Genomic DNA, 20,000 nt, shown 5'->3' on the forward strand with positions numbered 1-20,000 from the left:
TGCACTCCAGTCTGGGCGACAGAGTGAGACTCCAACTCAAAAAAAAAAAACAAAAAAACATAAATAATATTGTAGACTCTTCTCCTTTTGTGCCCTTAGAATTATTTCCCCCACACCTTCTTTTTTTTTTTGAGTTAGAGTTTCACTCTGTCATCCAGGCTGGAGTGCAGTGGCATGCTCACGGCCACCCCAGGATTGACCCACTGGGCTCCAGCGATCCTTCCGCCTCAGGCTTCCAAGAAGCCAGAACCACAGGAGCACGCTACCACACCCAGCTAATTTTTTATTTATCGTAGAGACGAGGTCTCGCCAAGTTGCCCAAGCTGGTCTCGAACCCATGGGCTCAGGGAATCTACTCGCCTCAGCCTCCCAAAGTGCTGGGATTACAGGCTGAGCCACCAAGCCCAGCCTTCCTTCACACCTTCTAATGAGGTTTGTAAGGGAGCCTGAAGGGACATGCAGACCTGAACTGGCACTCCAGTTTCTTGTGTTCCAAATCTTCACTGCCATTCACTAAGAAGGAAGTGTGAGCCAAGCCTATAAGCTGGGTGAAAGTTGATTATTGTTGTTTTGTAGTTTAATACCTAAAAACCATGAAACATGACTAGTACCTCTCCTGAACAGATTTCAGCTTTATCTGTATATCCTATAAACCACAGTTTCATAGTAGTTAAAAGCATATGCTACTAAAATAATGGTCTTTACTGTTAAGTAATTTAAGCTGGGTGCAGTGGCTCATGCCTGTATTCCCAGCACTTTGAGAAGTGGAATCAAGAGGATTGTCTGCGTCCAGGGTTCAAGACCAGCCTTGGCAACTTGATGAGACTTCATCTCTACAATAAATCAAAAAAATTGGCTGGGTGTGGTGGTATGCGCTTGTGATTCCAGCTACTTGGAAGGCTGAGGTAGAAGGATCACTCCAGCCTTGGTGACAGAGTGAGACTCCCACTCAAAAAAAAAAAAAAAAATTAAAGAAGCAGTTAGAATACTAAATAAAGCTAACACTGCCATTTTAACAAAACCTTGATGATACCAATTAGTAAAGTCATTATAACCCTACAGTTAGCCATTGTGAAAACCAGGATTTGAACCTCTGACTCTGCCATATATAAATGTGGGCATTAAGTAAATCACTCAGCCTACCCCACCCTCAGTTTCCTCACCCATATAATAGCAACATAATCTCTACATTCTTTCTCTCAGGACTATTACCACATTTAAAAGAGCTTACATTAGGAATGCCCAGCACAGTGCTTGACATTCACGGGGGAGTAGATGTCAATTATTTTTAACTTCTAAGTAAACATTTACTGAGGCCCTGACATAAATGAAGGACAGATATCAGGCACTTGGCCATACAAACAAAACAGTTCTTTGCATTGAAAGAAGGAGAAAAGGATTGTGTTAAATTACCAGCAGATACCATTAGTATTTTTCTCATTCCATTTGACCCAGTTTAAAATCTGGGCTAACGTAATAAATAACCAATGCATTTGGTGTCATACCTAGCAATTAAGCCTAAGACAAAACTAAATTATACCTAGAAATTTTGAAAAGTGAGAAACCATAATATCTCTTAAATACCCACATATTGCCAACATTCCCACTCCCTAAAACTGGTATTAATGAATTCCACATGTAATACAGAAAGTATTATAGTGGAATAACCAATAATTAAAAGAACAAATGCGGAGAGAAAGTGACTTTTATTCAACAAATATAGATTAAACCTTTATGTGCAAAGTACCCAGGAGAAAATGAGAATACATCCCAGTGCTGTCACTCAATTGCTACTGTGACCCTCAACTGGTCACCTGGCCTTGCTCAATTCAGGTTTCCTCACAGGCAACGTAAGAATAATGCCACAGCATTTGTATATACCACGAGATACCACAGAATGCATGACTGTTGAAGAGAAAAACAAAACAGAAGCATGGTCCATGAAACTTGAGAAGTCCACTTCTATATAGGATAAAAGCTGTATGTAACAACAAAAAAAATGGATTATCACTGCTTACTTCTGGGGAGAGCAACTAGGTGACCAGAGACAGAGACTGTGTCTTTTTTCACTGTATACCATTTTATATACCTTTGGAATTTAGTTAAATATATAAACTATGTGTATTCAAAAGTAAACACAATTTTTTTTTTTAATTCAAAGGCAAAATCTAAACAAAGCAGCTGGAAAACAGCAAACATCTAAAAGGATGAAAATAGTTAAAATGACTTCTCTATCACTTACTCATCTAGGTGAAGGTCCATAGCAGTGCTGATCCAAGCTTTGGGAATATGGCCTAAGGGGGAAAATACTGAGCTGTAAACACAGAAAGTTAAAAATCAAATCTTAACAATGCTTTAAATATGGCGTCTGTGAAAAGGCCACATAGTCACCAAGACCTCAGTCAAAAAAAAAAACAAAAACAAAAATGCTAGCTTGTAGCCAGGCTCGGTGGCTCAGCCTGTAATCCCGCGCCTTGGGAGGCTGAGGTGAGCGCATTGCCTGAGCCTGCGGGTTCGAGACCTGCCTGGGCAACTTCGCGAGACCTCATCTCTACAATAAATCAAAAAATTAGCCGGGCGCAGTAGTGTGCGCCTGTAGTTCCAGCTACTTGGAAGGCTGAAGTGGAAGGATCGCCGGAGCACAGCAGGCCAAAGTTGCGGTGGCCAGGAGCGGCCACTGCCCTCCAGCCTGGGCGACAGAGTGAGACTCCAACTCAAAAAAAGAGAAAAGAGTATTTCTGAAAGTTGGATTTTGTTTAAATTACTATATATGCCAATGAGATTCATGTTTCCAACTTGTACTATTCATTATATTAAATAATAAACTGCATTTTTGTGCTTTAAACTCGGGTTAATAAATTCCACGAGGTTCTCTTACCAACAGGATATTTAGTGTATTAGTATCAAGTTACAATGTATGAAAAGGAATAAATTATTTCTAGATAGAGAAATGACCAAACGATATACTATATTTTCTTTTCTTACTTTTTAAAAAAGAATACTTTTTTTATTGTGGCAAAAAATATAAGATTTACCAACTTAATCATTTTCAACTGCACAGTACAGTAGTGTTACTTTTTATTTTATTTTTATTTTTTGAGTTTGAGTCTCACTCCATCACCCAGGCTGGAGTGTCACGGCACACTTGCGGCCACCCCAGCGTCGACTTGCTGGGCTCTGGCAATCCTTCTGCCTCAGCCTTCCAAGCAGCCAGAACTACAGGTGCATGCTATCACGCCTGGCTAATTTTTGATTATAGAAACGAGGTCTTGCCAAGTTGCCTGGCTGCTCTCGAACCCTTGGGATCAAGCAATCCATTCACCTTGGCTTCCCAAAGTGCTGGGATTACAGGCTGAGCCACCGAGCCTGGCCAGTAGTGTTATCACATATACATCATTGTGCAGCAGACCTCTAGAACTTTTTCATATCGCAAAACTGAAACTCTGTACCTACTGAACAATTCTCCATCTCTCTAGCCCCTAGCAACCACTATTCCCCTTCTAAGTTTCACCATTCTATATACCTCATATAAGTGGAATCATACAGTATGTGATTTTTTTTTGTGTCTAGCTTATTTCACTCAGTGCAATGTCCTCAAGGTTTACTCATGTTTTAAAGATTGAACAATATTTCTTTAGATGTATACATCACATTTTCTTTTTTTTTTTTTTTTTTGAGTCGGAGTCTCACTCCGTCGCCCAGACTGGAGTGCAGTGGCAGCCTCGGCCTGCTGGGCTCCAGCGACCCTTCCGCCTCAGCCTTCCAAGTAGCTGTAATTACAGGCATGCACCACTACGCCCCGCTGATTTTTTGATTTATTGTAGAGATGAGGTCTCGCTGCCCAGGCGGGTCTCGAACCCACGGGCTCAGGCAATCCACTCACCTCAGCCTCCCAAAGGCGCGGGATTACAGGCTGAGCCACCGAGCCCGGCCACATTTTCTTTAACAATATTTTCCCTTAACTAAATAAATTCTCTTTGACAGTTTAAACAATGAATCAGTTAGGTTAATCACATACCTACCCACAAATTTAGGAAGCAAGCAAACACAATCAAGAATGACTTTGTAACTGACATTTTCTGAGGTAACTGACATTTTCTAAGGTATGAGCTAATACTGTATTAAAAATAAAAAGAAATTCTTACCAAGAAAGTAATAAACAATGCAGAAATTTCTAATCAGGAACAGTGATTCCACACAACTATGCTTCACTAGTAAGAGCAGAGATCTCCTAAAGCGCAAAAACTTGTATTGCTGTGGGGGAAAAAAAACAATCAAATGACACATTCCAATCAAATGACACATTCTACACCATTCTAAAACAAGCACTTAACTTTAACAGTCACATATAAAGTATAATCATTGCACAAGAAGATAAAGGTTATTTCAGAGGCAAAAAAAATAAACTACTTCTGATGTTACTTAATAATTTTATTATAAAGTATCTCACTGATACAAGATCAGAAATAAGAAAATTAACAGTATCATGGCTCATGCCTGTAATCACAACACTTCAGGAGGCCAAGGCGGGAGGATTGCTTGAGGCCAGGAGTCAAGACCAGCCTGGGCAACACAGCAAGACCTTGTTTCTACAAAAAAATTTTATAAATAAAAATTTCAAAAACTTAACGGTATCAATCTATATTTGATATGGAAGATTATGGAGATGGAGAAAGTACAAAAAACACAATAACATTAGCAGCTAACATTCTTTGGGTGCTTACCATGTACCAGGTACTGTGCTAAACAACTTAAATGCATTAATTCATTTAAACCTCATAAAAACCCTATGCAGGAGGTTCTATTATTATCTCCATCTAATAGATGAAGAAACTAAGGCAAATCAAATGAACAAATTCTACCAAATTCTAATCTTCTTTTGTACTTATATGAGGACTGATCCTTCCTTAAGGAATTTCAGAAGCTAAAGAACAGCAAAGAATTATAGTATTAGGAAGTTATATCTTCTTTCATGCCTGCAGATGCCTACAGTATCTTACTAAAAGTAGCCCATATAAACACATGGTCATTAACAGTACAGCTTTGATTATGTTGGTTTACTCAATTATTTTCAAAGTGCAAGATGCAGAATCACACCATTCTGTACAGTCACTAGGTGCTACCACCACCACACAGACTCTCGAGAAAAAGGGCACAGTTCCTATACTGTTCTTCCTGCAGCTCTCACTGCTGTTCACAGGGGTACAGAGAAGCCAGGGAAGTAGGGAGACATTTCAGGAGCTATGCAGAAAATACCATTTCCCCTCCTCTTGCTCCCAGGCTGAAGTGTTTTCAATTTCTTCTGTGACTTGGCTATGAACCACTAAACATTTACCATGATAATGTATGCCATGAGATTGGAGAGAAATATATATGCATATATATATAGAAATATATATATGCATATAGAGAGAAATATATATATGCATATATAGAGAGAAATATATATGCATATATAAATATATGCATATATACTTCTCTCCAATTATGGTGCCTGGCATATAGTATATATATTTACTATACACCAGGTACCATGCTAAGTGCTCTATAAATCTCACTTTAACAGTTCTTGTTGGCACAGAATTTGCCAAGCCCTGTCTTGAAGCCCACTTCTTTGTGTCCTACTCCATTCTAACATTCTTCTTTTCCCTATCAGTCTATCATTAAGCTTTTAATAAGGGGCCAGGCTCAGTCTGTAATCCTAGCACTTTGGGAGGCCGAGGCAAGTGAACTGCCTAAGCCTGCAGGTTCAAGACTAGTTTGGGCAACTTGGCAAAACCTCATCTCTACAATAAAAAAAAAAAAAAAAATTAGCCGGGCTCAGTGGCTCAGCCTGTAATCCCGAGCCTTGGGAGGCTGAGGTGAGTGGATTGCCTGAGCCCGCGGGTTCAAGACCCGCCTGGGCAACTTGGTGAGACCTCATCTCTACAATAAATCAAAAATTAGCTGGGCGTAGTAGTGTGCGCCTGTAGTTCCAGCTACTTGGAAGGCTGAGGTGGAAGGATCACCAGAGTCTAGCAGGTTGAGGCTGTAGTGGCCGGGAGCGGCCACTGTACTCCAGTCTGGGCGACAGAGTGAGACTCCAACTCAAAAAAAAAAAAAAATTAGCCGGGCGTAGTAGCACATGCCTGTAGTTCCAGCTACTTGGAAGACTGAGGCGGAAAGATCACCTGAACCCAGCAGGTTGATGCTGGGGTGGCCGTGAGCATGCCACTACACTCCAGCCTGAGTGACAGAGTGAGACTCCAACTCAAAAAAAAAAAAAAATTAGCCGGGCGTAGTAGCACATGCCTGTAGTTCCAGCTACTTGGAAGACTGAGGCGGAAAGATCACCTGAACCCAGCAGGTTGATGCTGGGGTGGCCGTGAGCATGCCACTACACTCCAGCCTGAGTGACAGAGTGAGACTCCAACTCAAAAAAAGAATTTAATAAGGGCAGCGGAACTGGTTTTAGTAATATAAATAAGTTTAAAGAAAAAAATGAGCTAATGGCAAACTGGTTAAAATCAGATTTTTAAAAAAAAAACTAATTTTTCACAGGTTACATGAAAAAAGTAGTTACAAAAGTAGTTACTGAATGTAGACTATAAAGCCATTTATGTATGTATGTATGTATTTTTCAGTCAGGTCTCACTCTGTCCCCAGGCTGGAGTACAGTGGCATGATCACAGCTCACCCAGCCTTGACCTACTGGGCAAGGTAATCCTTCTACCTTAGCCCCTTGAATGGCAGGAACTACAGGTACAGGCCAAGACACTCAGCTATTTTTTTTGTTTTTCTGTAGAGACGTCTTACTATGTTGCCTAGGATATCTTGAACTCCTGGGCATGGTGGCACGTAACTCGTAGTCCCATCTACTCAGGAGACTGAGGCAGATGGATCACCTAAGACCAGGAGGTCGAGACTATGGTGTGCCATGATTATGCTACTGCACTACAGCCTGGGCAACAGAGTGAGATCTTGACTCAAAAAAAAAGAAATTACCAAAAATTGAGTACTAAAATGTTACACAGTTGACAATGTATGTTAGGGACAATATGAGGAGAGACCAAAAAAAACCCAAATTATCTTTTTTTATTTTTGGAGGGCAGACTCCTTGCAGCATAGGCTTTCCCAAACTAGGTACGTGTTCTAGGAACCCATCAGCATCAGTATATCAGCTAGTGTTGTTCTGGCTTCAGTGCATTTTTTTTGGAGATTCTTCCAATGCCCATTTCATGATGGATGATTTACTAGCATACCTGCCCACGCTGTGCTGAGTGGTCAGCAGTTTTTGACCAAAAATGGCATGGCCCCCATATCCTACCCTCCCTATTCATCAGATCTCACCAAGGGATATTTTTTTTGTTGTTTCCCCGATGAAGAAAGTCTTCAAAAGGCAATGTTTGTCAATGTGGAAAAAGTGAAACAAAAAACAGCAGAAGCACTAAAAGGCATCAAAACTGAGAGGCTCAAACTGTTGAGCAGTAGAAAAAGTGTCTCGATAGGTGTATTGCATTAAACAGAGTACTTTGAAGGTGACTGAAGTTTAAACATGTAAGAATAAATATGTAATCACTTTTTTATAAATAAATTCCAGGTTTTTTGGGGTGTCCCTTGTAATTTTATCAGACTTGTCAACTATTGGACTACTATGTTTACTCTATTGCACATCTGTGATTTTATCTTATTTTATTTTTTGACTGGGAGTCTCACTCTGTCACCCAGACTAGAGTGCAGTGGCACACTCATGGCTACCCCAGCATCGACCTGCTGGGCTCAGACGATCCTTTCGCTTCAGCCTTCCAAGGAGTTGGAACTACAGGCACGCACTATCACACCCAGATAATTTTTGATTTATTGTAAAGTTGAGGTCTTGCCAAGTTGCCTGGACTGGTCTCGAACCCACAGGTTCAGACAGTCCAGTCACCTCAGCCTCCCAAAGTGCTGGGATTACAGGCTGAGCCACCGAGCCCAGCCTGTGATTTTAAATAGATGGTAATTTTTACCTGAAGTCCATGGAGGTCTAGCAAAGTATTTTGGGGTATCTCGTTTTTCTCTAATGCTTTCTTTTCTTTATTATTTCTATTTTTAATTATCCTTGGATCAAAGATGATTTATCATGAATATTTCTGCATTAGACTGGAGCTTGGAGTTTTGCTTTTTGTGAAATTTTGAGGTAGCAAAGTAGACTTTGCTGATTTTAATTCATCTTCACCAGATGTAAAGAATTACTCAACAGGACTTTTTAAAAAATACATTCACAGATTGCAAGGAGGTAAGGCCAGATCCTTTCCAGTGAGCACTATTTCCCTGCAGTATGTCTACTTCCATCAGCTTGTTCTCATGGATGCAATAGGCGTGTGAAAACTTTAGTTAATCCATCACATTCTTATATATTACACTCTAACAATGACACATCATTTGTTTACACATCCCTCCCTCACCACCAGAGTGGGTCCTATGGGAAGGGTCCTGGTTCTAAACCAAATGAAGCAAATAATAGTGCAATCAGGAATAGTGGAAACAGGCTGGGAAGAACCCTGATGCATATCCACCAATTCTTCTTTCTGTTGTCAGAGGAGTGACTGAATTCTAGGAACAGCCTCTACCAGAGCAGATTTTGTAAAATCTAACTGAAAGATAGCTTATACTATACCACTCAAACCAAGTTGATTTTATTCGTACACGCTTTGCCTTGTTCTGAAAAGGATGTGAGACAGTAACTGACATATTCTAAAATTACTTGCACACCCCCGAGCTCATGAGGTTAAGTTCAAAAAGAAGCCAGCAGCTGCACAGAGGTACTTTGCATGAATGCCATCATCATCCTCCTCTAGCCCTGCTAAGTCACAGCAACTACCACAGCTCTTTGCCACAGCAAAGTATAATTCTGAGAATGGCAGCAGAAAAAGGTAGCTACGACTCTCAAAAATATACTAAAATCCAGCCAGGCTCGGTGGCTCAGCCTATAATCTCAGCACTTTGGGAGGCCAAGGCGAGTGGATTGTCTGAGCCTGTGGGTTTGAGACCAGCCCAGCCAACTTGGCGAGACCTCGTCTCTACAATAAAATCAAAAATTAGCCAGGCACGGTAGCACATGCCTGTAGTTCCAGCTACTAGGAAGGCTGAGGCAGAAGGATCACCTGAGCCCAGCAAGTCGATGCTGAGGTGGCCATTGAGCATGCCACTGCACTCCAGCCTGGGTGATGGAGTGACTCCAACTCAAAAAAAAAAAAAAAAATCAAAAATCTCATGAAGACAAATCTCTCCAAATGGCATTCTGAAAGCCTCAGTTCTAAGTTTTGCTTATCAAATCTTGAATTCATCGGATGAGGCCAGTTATATATATAAACACCAAGGCAATTTTAACTCTACCAAATTCTGGCATAAGGTAATGCTCAAATGATATCTTACCTGTATGATGGGAAATGGAAGATAATTCATGTTGTTAACAAAATACAGGAGGCTATAGCTATAGCCCATAAATGCTCCAGCCAGTAGGAAAAATAGATGATATTCATTTAAGCAGTTTTGTGCAGCAGGACTATCTAAGCTGAGGGGAAAAAGTTAGATTATTACTTAGTAACATATACCACTGTTTTAGGCTCAATATTTACTGCAGGCAAAGCTCTGACTTGATCACTTAAAAAGTGCCCCAAATTCTAACCAGATTCTCGTTTTAGGTAAGTGTGACCAAGATGAACAAAAACCTTTTCCCTGAAGCATAAGAATGTGACCTTTAATTAACTCTAGTTCTGTTCCTCTGGAAACCTGATATGGGTAAGAATATCTACTATGATAGTAAGCAATGCTGTTTACAAGTTGGTAGGCTGCATCTGGATGAGAGGAACCATAAATAAATTATATATATTTTCCAGAGATGCCCTAACTCTGAGCTTCTCTGTGTTGTCTTCTACACCTGGGTAGTCCCTCATGAAGCCCCGGGATGGTATGCCTATAAAGTTGCCACAAGAGATAGGGACCCTGCGGGGCCCAAGACCTTTACACTAGGGAGCCCATACATGTCTGATGTTGATCTCTTCTTGGACCTGACCTGTATCACAAGCATGAATGCAGCTCCCAGATGGCTGTGGAGTTATCACCTGTCTGAGCTGCTTGGAAGACTCCTGCTGAAGAGGAACTCCATAGCTGACAAGCTATGGCTGTAAGTTCTGATTATTTAGTTAAATCCAAGGGGATCCCTTGTGGGGACTGTCATAAGCCACTACCTATCATCTTTATCTTACAATATTTTTTCATTGAAAGCATAAGATTGTAACCATTTGGTGAACGTCAAGCTCTTAAACTCCTTTGAGAGTTTCCTGAGAATCTCTATAATCTTGCAAATGTCTGGGAATGTATGGAGCCAACACACCATAATTCAATAGAAGTCAATTTTTCACAAATGAGTACAGGTTGTGGGCCTGTCCCACCATCTATCTCCACCAGAAGAGAGATTCTGGTTTTCTGGACCCCAAGTTACAAGACAATGAAAAGAGATGAGTTTTGCTAAAGACTCAGACTGTGAAGTGATCAGTAAATGTATTTCTAGTAGGCACTAATCTCTTTAACAACTTGCAGCTTACTGCTGCCTTCTGCTCCCTGGAGCTTCACTGCCACATCCACTAAGGAGAGAGATGCAAAAAGAATTCAAGTCTCATCCAAAGCAGGCAGTTGGGATTTCCTTATTCAAAGTAGTCCTATAGTCACAGATGTCCTTTATCATTTAGTGTTTGTCAACAGGATAGTTTTCACTAAAGAAAACGTATTTACATTAGGGGAAAAAAACCTGCCTTATATAATAGTAGCTGGGGGCCAAAAGGAAATCAAGTATTCAGCAGTAATCATTTAGGAAATAGGAAACTTAAAATTACTCCAGTATAATCTCAGCACTTTGAGAGGTCAAGGTGAGAGGATCACATCAGGCCAGGAGTTCGAGACCAGCGTGGGTAACATAGTGAGGCTTCATTTCTACAAAAAAATAAAACAAGTATCCAGGCACAGTGGCACATCCCTGTAGTACACCTACAGACCCAGCTACTCGGGAGGCTGAGGCAGAAGGACTGTCTGATCCCAGGAGGTCGAGCTGCAGTGAGCCATGATAGTACCCCTGCACTCTAACCTGGGCAACAGAGTGAGACCTTGACTCAAGATTACTCTAGCAATCTTTTTTTTTTTTTTTTTTAGATAGACAAGGTCTAGCTATGCTGCCCAGGCTGAAGCACAGTGGCTATTCACAAGCACAATCTTAGTGCACTGAAACCTCGAACTCCTGGACTAAATCAGTTTCCTGCCTCCGCCCTTCTGAGTAGCTTTTTGGCGCATGCCACCACATCCGGTTTCCAGTCATCTTTTTTTATTTTTAAGTCAGAATATCAACCTGCAATCTTATATCAATGTCATGTACTCAAGAACTGTATGTTTCAAAATTATAAATAACTCTAAAGAACAAGGTAGTTATAGTTATTTTTAAAATGTTCTTCATTCTTTCCATGCTACTCCAACCTAAATGCTGCCTCCTCCAAGAACACATGGACCCTCCATGCTTTCTGAACTCCACAGGTTTTACCTGCACGTCTCTTTCTTCTTCCTATACATCCATGTCCATGTCTTAATTTCCCTGTTGTTCTGAACTCTAAAGGAGCTCATAGTCTATGTTTGAATCACTCTCAGAAATCCAACAGCACCTGGTACAGCATCTTGTACATAGCAAATGGTTTCTAAAGACTGTTAATTGAACAAACATAAAACATCAAAAACACTGGATGTAACCAAAAAAAACCTTCTATACAAGTGTGGAAAGCAAAGAATGACCGTAAAGTATTCATCTATATAGTTCACCTTTGGCTTAGTAACTAAAAAAGTTTCCTTAGAAAAAAACAAATGTGATATTACCTTTCGGTAGCAGTGCAGGGCACCACGAGGAAACTGTACTGGCCCTTGGTCATCACTGCAGCACACCAAGCCATCACCATTCCCATTGCTGCGTGAATACACGAGTGCATGAGCTGCTGGGGATGAATGATCCTCCCTATCAGCGCTAGTCTGGAGCAGGGGACGGAAGGCACAACTGCAAAGAGAACACACGACTGTGGCTTTATCACCTGCAGCGCCCAAAGTTACAGAATCTAAACTATTCCCTCTCATCCTTCCACAAACACTCTGTGTCAGAAAGAAACACACAGCCAACGTAAAACACAGTACAGAAACAGTTTAAGTTAAAAATTCTAAGTTAAAAATTTTTGATAAAAGAATGAAAACAGATGAACACACAAAAAAGAAAAGCCAAGGAATCCAGAGAGATGAAAGCTAAGGATAGCAAGATTAACATTTTTCATTAATTAAAATTTCCTAACGGATCAAAAAGTGCCTACACTGGTACGCTCCTAAACACCACAAAAGAATACTTTTTAAAAGAAAGCTCCTGCCACCCAGCAAGTTCTTTATTTCAGCATTTAAACTGTCAATATATAATCCATCTGTGAAAAATAAACCACAAAGTAGGTATATATTAACAACACTGGGCCAGGCATGGTAGCTCATGCCTATAATAATCCCAGCAATTTGGCAGGCAAAGGCAAGAGGATTGCCTGAGCCCACAGGTTTGAGATCAGCTGGGCAAATTGGCGAGACTGCATCTCTACAATAAATAAAAAAATTGGCCAGATGTGGTGGCACACACTTGTAGTTCCAGCTACTTAGAAGGCTGAGGTGGAAGGATCGCCTGAGCCCAATGGATTGAGGCTGCGGTGGCCTGAAGTGTGCCACTGCCCTCCAGCCTGGGCAATGGAGTGAGACTCTAATTCAAAAAAAAAAAAACCACAAAAACACTAAATGCTAAGATAAATGCTTCTGTGGGGCTTTTTAATACCTTTGTGGCAATCCAAATACATTTTCTGGAAGTGAGCTAGGGAGGCAAGTGTGGGTGGGAGGTGATGGACGTTTACCTTTGAAAACAGCTAACCCAGGGGTCCCTGACCTATCTATGCAGGTATTCTTCTTTTAATATACTCAAAGTAAAGAGACTGAGGGGAGGTAAACAATTAAGGGTGAAGGGAGAGAGCTTAGGTGCATCACATTTTGGAGAAGAGGCTGCGATCACATTTCCCTCCTTACCAGAAATGCCCACAAAGTCCTAACGACTATGCAACCAACACAATACTCTGAATATATCAAAACCTCTCATGTCACTAAAACTTTTTTTAGGCTCTTCCTTCTCTAGAACATCATTTCCTTATTCATCTACTTAATACAACTCATCCTTCAAGGCCTGGTCTAAGCATCATCTCCAGCAACCCCTCCAGGTCCCCTCGCACTGTGGGAGCTTTTCTGTCCTTTCAATTAAAACAAAATAAAACAAAAAACCACCTCCTTCAGGAAGTTCCCCATGCTGGGTAAGCAGTGCTCCTGTACACTCTACACTGTGCAATGCGATGTAATCAAATACGCTTAATGTTTACTGTGTCTCCCCATTCATCATGATCCTCTGGAGAAAGCTGGGACCATACATATCCTTTACTCCTTATCCCCGTACAATGCGTGGCACAGTAAACGCATAAGGAAAGCTTGCTGAAGGAATGAGCCAAAGTGACTGGTCAAGCTTTACAAATGACTGGCTAGAAAGCACTCACCTAGACAAGCACATGGGGGAATGGGAGAGTGTGAAAAAATGTAAGTGTGGCTTTACAAGCCAAGGAGTTCTGAATAGTACTTAAATGGAAAAGAGACCCACCAGTACTGAGGAGTTAGGGAAGCAAAGGAAAAGGATATGTATTATAATATCCAGTCAGGAAATCTTACACCATATTTTACAAGGAAGTACTGAAGAGCTTAAGGGGAATGACATTATAGTCAAAAAAAGAAGTATTAGAAAAAGCTCCTTATTGTATCTTAAGGACAGACTCAAGAAATCTGAAAAGGCAGAAAGAGAATGAGAAAAATAAAAAGTTCTGGAGTCCCGCAGGTGATTCTCCCAAGGCAAAATATAACATTGTTAAGTTTCTTTGGAAAATGATAGAATTATAGACTTTTATGTTTTAAAAGACCTTTGAAATTAACTGGTCTTCCCTATGAAGAAATTACTTTTATAATATATATGCTAAATCATAGCTTTATCGCTAGCTGTGAATTATTAAAAAGTCTGAATTTTCTTAATTGTGATAAAAAATACATTAATAAAATATACTATTCGAAGCATTTTTAACCATCTAGACCTATGGCATAAGTTCAATCACACTGTTGCAGCCATTACCACCACCTGTGAACTTTTCCATCTTCCCCAACTGAAACTCTACCCATTAAATAACACTTCCCATAACCTGCCCCCCACCCCAGCCAGCCTCTGGTAACCAGCATTCTACTCTCCATCTCTATGAATCTGACCACTCTAGGTACCTCATATAAATAGAATCACACATTTGTCCTAAAAGGTCTAAATATAATTTAAAAACAGAGAAAATAGTACCCAAACACATTTTACGATACAACATTCAAAGCACATGATTCTGTATACATTTTTAAAATCTGACACAAAAACACTATGTTATACACATTCACATACAAAGTGCACAGAGTCTGTCCTTAGTTAAATACATTCAGATTAACTAAGATGATCAATATTTGAAGACTCACCTGCATAGAACTCCACATTGAAAATACTTGTTATTATAATAACCACTGACAGCAGCAAGAGGTAAAAGATTACATAGGAACTATATAGATCATTAAAAGAATCTAAAACACAAGAAAAATGAATTAGTAAAGGTTATTCAGTCATGTACTCATGTTCGGTATGCTGCAATAGTAAACAGAGTTTGAACCACTATAATTTTTTTTTTTTTTTTTTTGAGTTGGAGTCTCACTCTGTCACCCAGACTGGAGTGCAGTGGCCGCTTCCGGCCACCGCAGCCTCGACCTGCTGGGCTCCGCCGATCCTTCCGCCTAAGCCTTCCAAGTAGCTGGAACTACAGGCGCATGCTACCACGCCCAGCTAATTTTTGATTTTATTGTAGAGATGAGGTCTCACCAAGTTGCCCAGGTGGGTCTCAAACCCGCGGGTTCAGGCAATCCACTCACCTCAGCCTCCCAAAGTGCTGGGATTACAGGCTGAGCCACCGAGCCCGGCTGAACCACTATAATTTTAAAGTTAGAAATTGTATTTTCTTCAAGAATTTAATTGTACACCTATGACAGGTTCAATGAGATTATCAACTCAAGAGCTACAGTGTGAGTTATTTAGACCTGGCTCTAGGTACTTTAAAATTATACTAGAATTTATTTTAAATGACCCAGTTAACATCAGGAGAAAACTACCATATGTAAACATTTCATTATATGAAAGAGAAATACCCTATTTAGTAATATACCAATACAATTTCTTTTTTAAATGTAAATCATATTTTTCAGATCTCTTCTTAATAAATGCAATTAGCTCCTACAGCTAAAGTCAAAGGAACATGGTTGGAAACAGGATACTCCAGAAACCACCTCTAAGAACTGAACTAAAAAAAACAAAAAACCACGATGCTCCCATGAAATGCTAATACCTTCACATTTTAGAGTAGTTTCACAATCACTATTCCATTTCAAAGGTTAAAATATATAGGTGTAATGTCCAAAGACATGAACAAAAGAAATAAAAACAAGAATAATGTTTTTGTTTTTTTTTTTTGAGTTGGAGTCTCACTCTGTCACCCAGACTGGAGTGCAGTGGCCAGGAGCGGCCACCGCAGCCTTGACCTGCTGGGCTCCAGCGATCCTTCCACCTCAGCCTTCCAAGTAGCTGGAACTATAGACGCGCGCTACCATGCCCGGCTCATTTTGATTTATTGTAGAGATGAGGTCTCGCCAACTTGCCCAGGCGGGTCTCGAACCCGCGGACTCAGGCAATCCACTCACCTCAGCCTCCCAAAGGCGTGGGATTACAGGCTGAGCCACCGAGCCTGGCTGTTTTGTTTTTTTTTTTTAATTGGAATCTCACTCTGTCACCCAAGCTGGAGTACAGTGGCACACTCATGGCCACTCCAGCCTCAACCTGCTGGGCTCCGGTGATCCTTCTGCCTCAGCCTTCCACGTAGCCAGAACTACAGGCGAGCGCTACCACACCCAGTAATTTTTTATTTATTATAGAGACGAAGTCTCACTAAGTTGCCCAGGCTGGTCTCAAACCTGCAGGCTCAGGCAATCCACTCACCTCGGCCTCCCAAAGTGCTGGGATTACAGGCTGAGCCACCAGGCCCAGCCATACGTTTGTTTAATAGACTAAGCTTTAATAATGAAAACAACTATTTTAAAAGTACAATTCATTGACCAGTGAATTAATGAAGAATATTTACTAAGTACCCAGTTAAACCCAAGCATTGGCCAGGCGCAGTGGCTCACACCTGTAATCCCAGCACTTTAGGAAGCCAAGGCATGAGAATTGTTTGAGTCCAGGAGTTCGAGACCAGCTTGGACAACATGGCAAGACCGCATTTCTACAAAAATTCACAAAAACTAACGGCATGATGGAGTGTTCCTGGAGAGGCTGAGAAGGATCACCTAAGCCCAGAAGGTCAAGGCTACAGCGAGCCATGATGGTACCACTACACTCCAAAGCCCAGGCAACAAAGTGAGACCCCCAACTCAAAAAAACAAACAAAAAAACAAGCATTACACTGAGTCAAAAGAATGAAAAAAACAATTCAAGTGACTGGAATTACGTAAGAAGAGTTCAATTTCTCCAAAAAGACTTTGTGAATCAAAAGTTGAAGAGGACAAGTAACTTCCAGTGAAAAAAAGGGCATATCAAATTTAATCTGGAAAGAAAGTGTTATTAGGTTTAAAGAATCCCTGGCCGGCCGGGCTCGGTGGCTCAGCCTGTAATTCCACGCTTTAGGAGGCCGAGGTGAGTGGATTGCCTGAGCCCGTGGATTCAAGACCCGCCTGGGCAACTTGGCGAGACCTCATCTCTGCAATAAATCAAAAAATTAGCCAGGAGTGGTAGCGGGCGCTTATAGTTCCAGCTACTTGGAAGGCTGAGGTGGAAGGATCGCCGGAGCCCAGTTGGTCGAGGTTGCGGTGGCCGAGAGCGTGCCACTGCACTCCAGTCTGGGCAACAGAGTGAGACTCCAACTCAAAAAAAAAAAGAACCCCTGGCCAAGAAATGACAAAAGTTTTTATCTCTGACACCAATTCTGAACAATTGAGCAATTGCTCTAGAATACTGAGTATTATTAGGTTGTGATGAGATAGCCAGAGTCAGTGAGTGACACAGAGGCAGGCAAGGTGGCTACAGAGATACCTGCTGTCCCTGCACTAGCTTATGGCTTCATTTCAACCAACCTGTGGGACCCACCCAAGATGTGATGGACATATAGCAACAAAAAAGTCATATGACTTTAATCCTTTAGCAGCAAGGTCTCCAAAGGCTATAAGGTCAAGATTCTAACTCCTTGCAAATTGACATTTTCTTGTGAAAAATGCAATTAGAAATTCACTTTGCACTTTGCAAAGCAAAAGAAATGTATTATCATTGTTAGGAGGAAGAGAAGAGGATTTCAAGAGTAATTAACCTTCTTAGCCTAGACAAGAATTTAAAGACTTCAAAGCCCATTCTCTTTTAAGCAACATGTATCTCTTTTTATTTTTCTAATTCTAATATGGCACAGTGGAAAAAACACAGGGTTTAAAGTCAGAGACTAATGTTCAAATACTAGTTCAGTTACTTACTAGCTATGTGTCTCCTTATAGACTAAGCTGAATCTCAGTTTCCTCATTTAAGTAGAAATAATACCTCTTTATTTTACAGGATTAGAGGGAGGATAAGAGGTAATACACAGAAGGTACTTAGCACCAGCCTAATCTCATCATATCATAAAAAAGATGTTTATGTTATGGAGAGAATGTTTTTAAATTATCTCAAGACCAGGCGTGGTGGTTCATGCCTATAATTCTAGCACTTTGGGAGGTGGAGGCGAGAGGACTACCTGAGCCCAGGGGTTCGAGACCAGCCTGGGCAATGTGGCAAGACCTCATCACTACAATGAATCAAGAAAAATTACTTGGAAGGCTAAGGCAAAAGGATCGCCTGAACCCAGCAGGTCGAGAGTGTGGTGGTCATGAGTGTGCCACTGCACTCCAGCCTGCGGGACAGAGTGAGACTCTGGCTCAGAAAAAAAAATTATCTCCAAGTGAATGTTTTTATATGTCAATACAGGAAGTAGTTAAAAATAAATTTGAGGCCGGGCTCAGTGGCTCAGCCTGTAATCCCAGCACTTTGAGAGGCCGAGGCAAATAGACTGCCTGAGCCAGCAGGTTTGAGACCCACCCCGGCAACTTGATGAGACCTCATCTCTACAATAAATCAAAAAAATTAACCGGGTGTGTAGCATGCGTCTGTAGTTCCAGCTACTTGGAAGGCTGAGGTGGAAGGATCGCTGGAGTCCAGCAGGTCGAGGCTGCGGCAGTGGCCGGGAGCGTGCCACTGCACTCCCGCCTGGGTGACAGAGTGAGACTTCAACTCAAAAAATAAAAAATAAAAAAAATAAATTTGAAACATAATGCAATTTTTATGATGAGAAATAGATCTTGTAAATGTATTTTTCCCAAATTGAGTATCACTTACCTGTCAGCCACTGTATAGGATGAAATATATCAATGCTGCTGAAGATTATAAATATTGTGGTACAGATGGGTAGAAGCAGCACTGACCAAACAATACTTGAAACAACCCTCCAGCCCAAGACCTATAATTAAACAAACAAAACCCCTCAATCATGAAGTCAGTTAACCTACTTCGGTTATGCAAATCCTAGCTTTTCATACACAATGTTCATCACTAATACTTAGACTCAGATCACAGTCCACAACCAAACGGTTACTACTATTAATAACATTATATAGCACTATAGAATCTTGTCTTATCAATGAACCCTAATGCTTACCTCAGTCTAGAGTAAGGTGCCACATCAAATGTCACATTTTGGAGAGGTACGAGATTGTCCTATTTAGCTCTGTAACTATATTCTACAGCAACTAATCTGTGTCTCTCTAGATTTAGTTGATAGTTACATTAATATCTAAAGGCTGTATATATTTTATGGGAACCAAGTGCATACTGTAATCGTATTTACAATTATTAGATACGTGCATGGAACAACTACTGCATTGTACCATCCTATTTATGTCTGAAATGTCTGAAATGCCAATGTCTATCATATAGGTGGCAAAATATTTACTACTGAATAAGTAAACTGAAGGAGAAATACTGAGGGGTTTCAAGCACAAAAGTGACCATCGAATTTATGTCCTGCAAGGTAAAATAGCTTTTTGTTTACTGTAAGGTGACTGACTGCCAGGAAGAAGCATTAGAAGGGACAAGAACCAAACAGAAGTCAAAGAGTTAGGAGGCAGCCCATGGTAACAGTGCACACCAAAGATTCTATCAATATCTGAGCAAACGCAGAGGCAACGGGAAAAGGAAAAGGAGCAACCTGCAGCCACAATACCGAGGCAGAATCTACTGTACTTTCGTGACTGGTAATACAGGTGGCAGAGGCTAGGACCCCGAAGTTTTTAGTCTGGGACACAGAGATGGCAGTACACTGGGGTAGAAGCACTACGCCAAAAGGGCTCTCTCTCCCCTATCCCTCGTTGCCCTCCAGTATGTGAACGCCATCCTGTTGAGTCAACAACTTCAGGGAGAAAGTGTCACCCCCTCAACTCAGTCCCCTAGTCCCCTAACTGTAATTTACAAAGAATACCTGCCCTGCTTACTGGCTCCCAATCCAGCCTCTGCTGAGGCCACGCCACCTTCTTTCCAATCCCGGACATCCTCCCCATTTTTTTTTTTTTAATCCCAAGAAGCAACAAGCTTTTATGTTGCGCCTACTGAATACGCTCCCCTTGCATGCTCACTCCCTGCCCCCATTTTCATTCAGGTTATCTCTCCCACTGGGGTCAGCTTCCACTCGGGACGCCCCACGATCCCGTAGCTAGGCCCCCCGGCGGTGCCCTCCCCACGCCACCCTGAGGCCGGC

The 20,000-nt window shown here is 41.2% G+C and overlaps 1 protein-coding gene across 5 annotated transcripts in view; it reads right to left on the reverse strand.

Annotated features, from left to right (window-relative positions):
* The window catches only part of NDC1 (NDC1 transmembrane nucleoporin), a 60,275-nt gene that overhangs the window by 39,844 nt on the left and 431 nt on the right, over positions 1-20,000 (reverse strand). For 2 of the 5 annotated variants that reach the window (XM_008074259.2, XM_008074258.2), the window contains exons 2-7: positions 18,587-18,707; positions 14,614-14,715; positions 11,878-12,052; positions 9,397-9,535; positions 4,146-4,254; positions 2,243-2,294 (exon numbers count right to left, since the gene is read on the reverse strand). In XM_008074259.2, the coding sequence (XP_008072450.1) occupies positions 2,243-2,294; positions 4,146-4,254; positions 9,397-9,535; positions 11,878-12,052; positions 14,614-14,715; positions 18,587-18,707 (698 nt within the window). Of the gene's footprint in view, positions 1-2,242; positions 2,295-4,145; positions 4,255-9,396; positions 9,536-11,877; positions 12,053-14,613; positions 14,716-18,586; positions 18,708-18,905; positions 18,961-20,000 lie in introns of those variants that run through there. The other 3 variants (XM_008074260.1, XM_021707104.1, XM_021707105.1) reach the window with 3 other exon arrangements.

Source organism: Carlito syrichta, unplaced genomic scaffold, assembly GCF_000164805.1.
Source record: "Carlito syrichta isolate Samal-C Ts95f unplaced genomic scaffold, Tarsius_syrichta-2.0.1 Scaffold316384, whole genome shotgun sequence".
Lineage (NCBI taxonomy): Eukaryota > Metazoa > Chordata > Mammalia > Primates > Tarsiidae > Carlito > Carlito syrichta.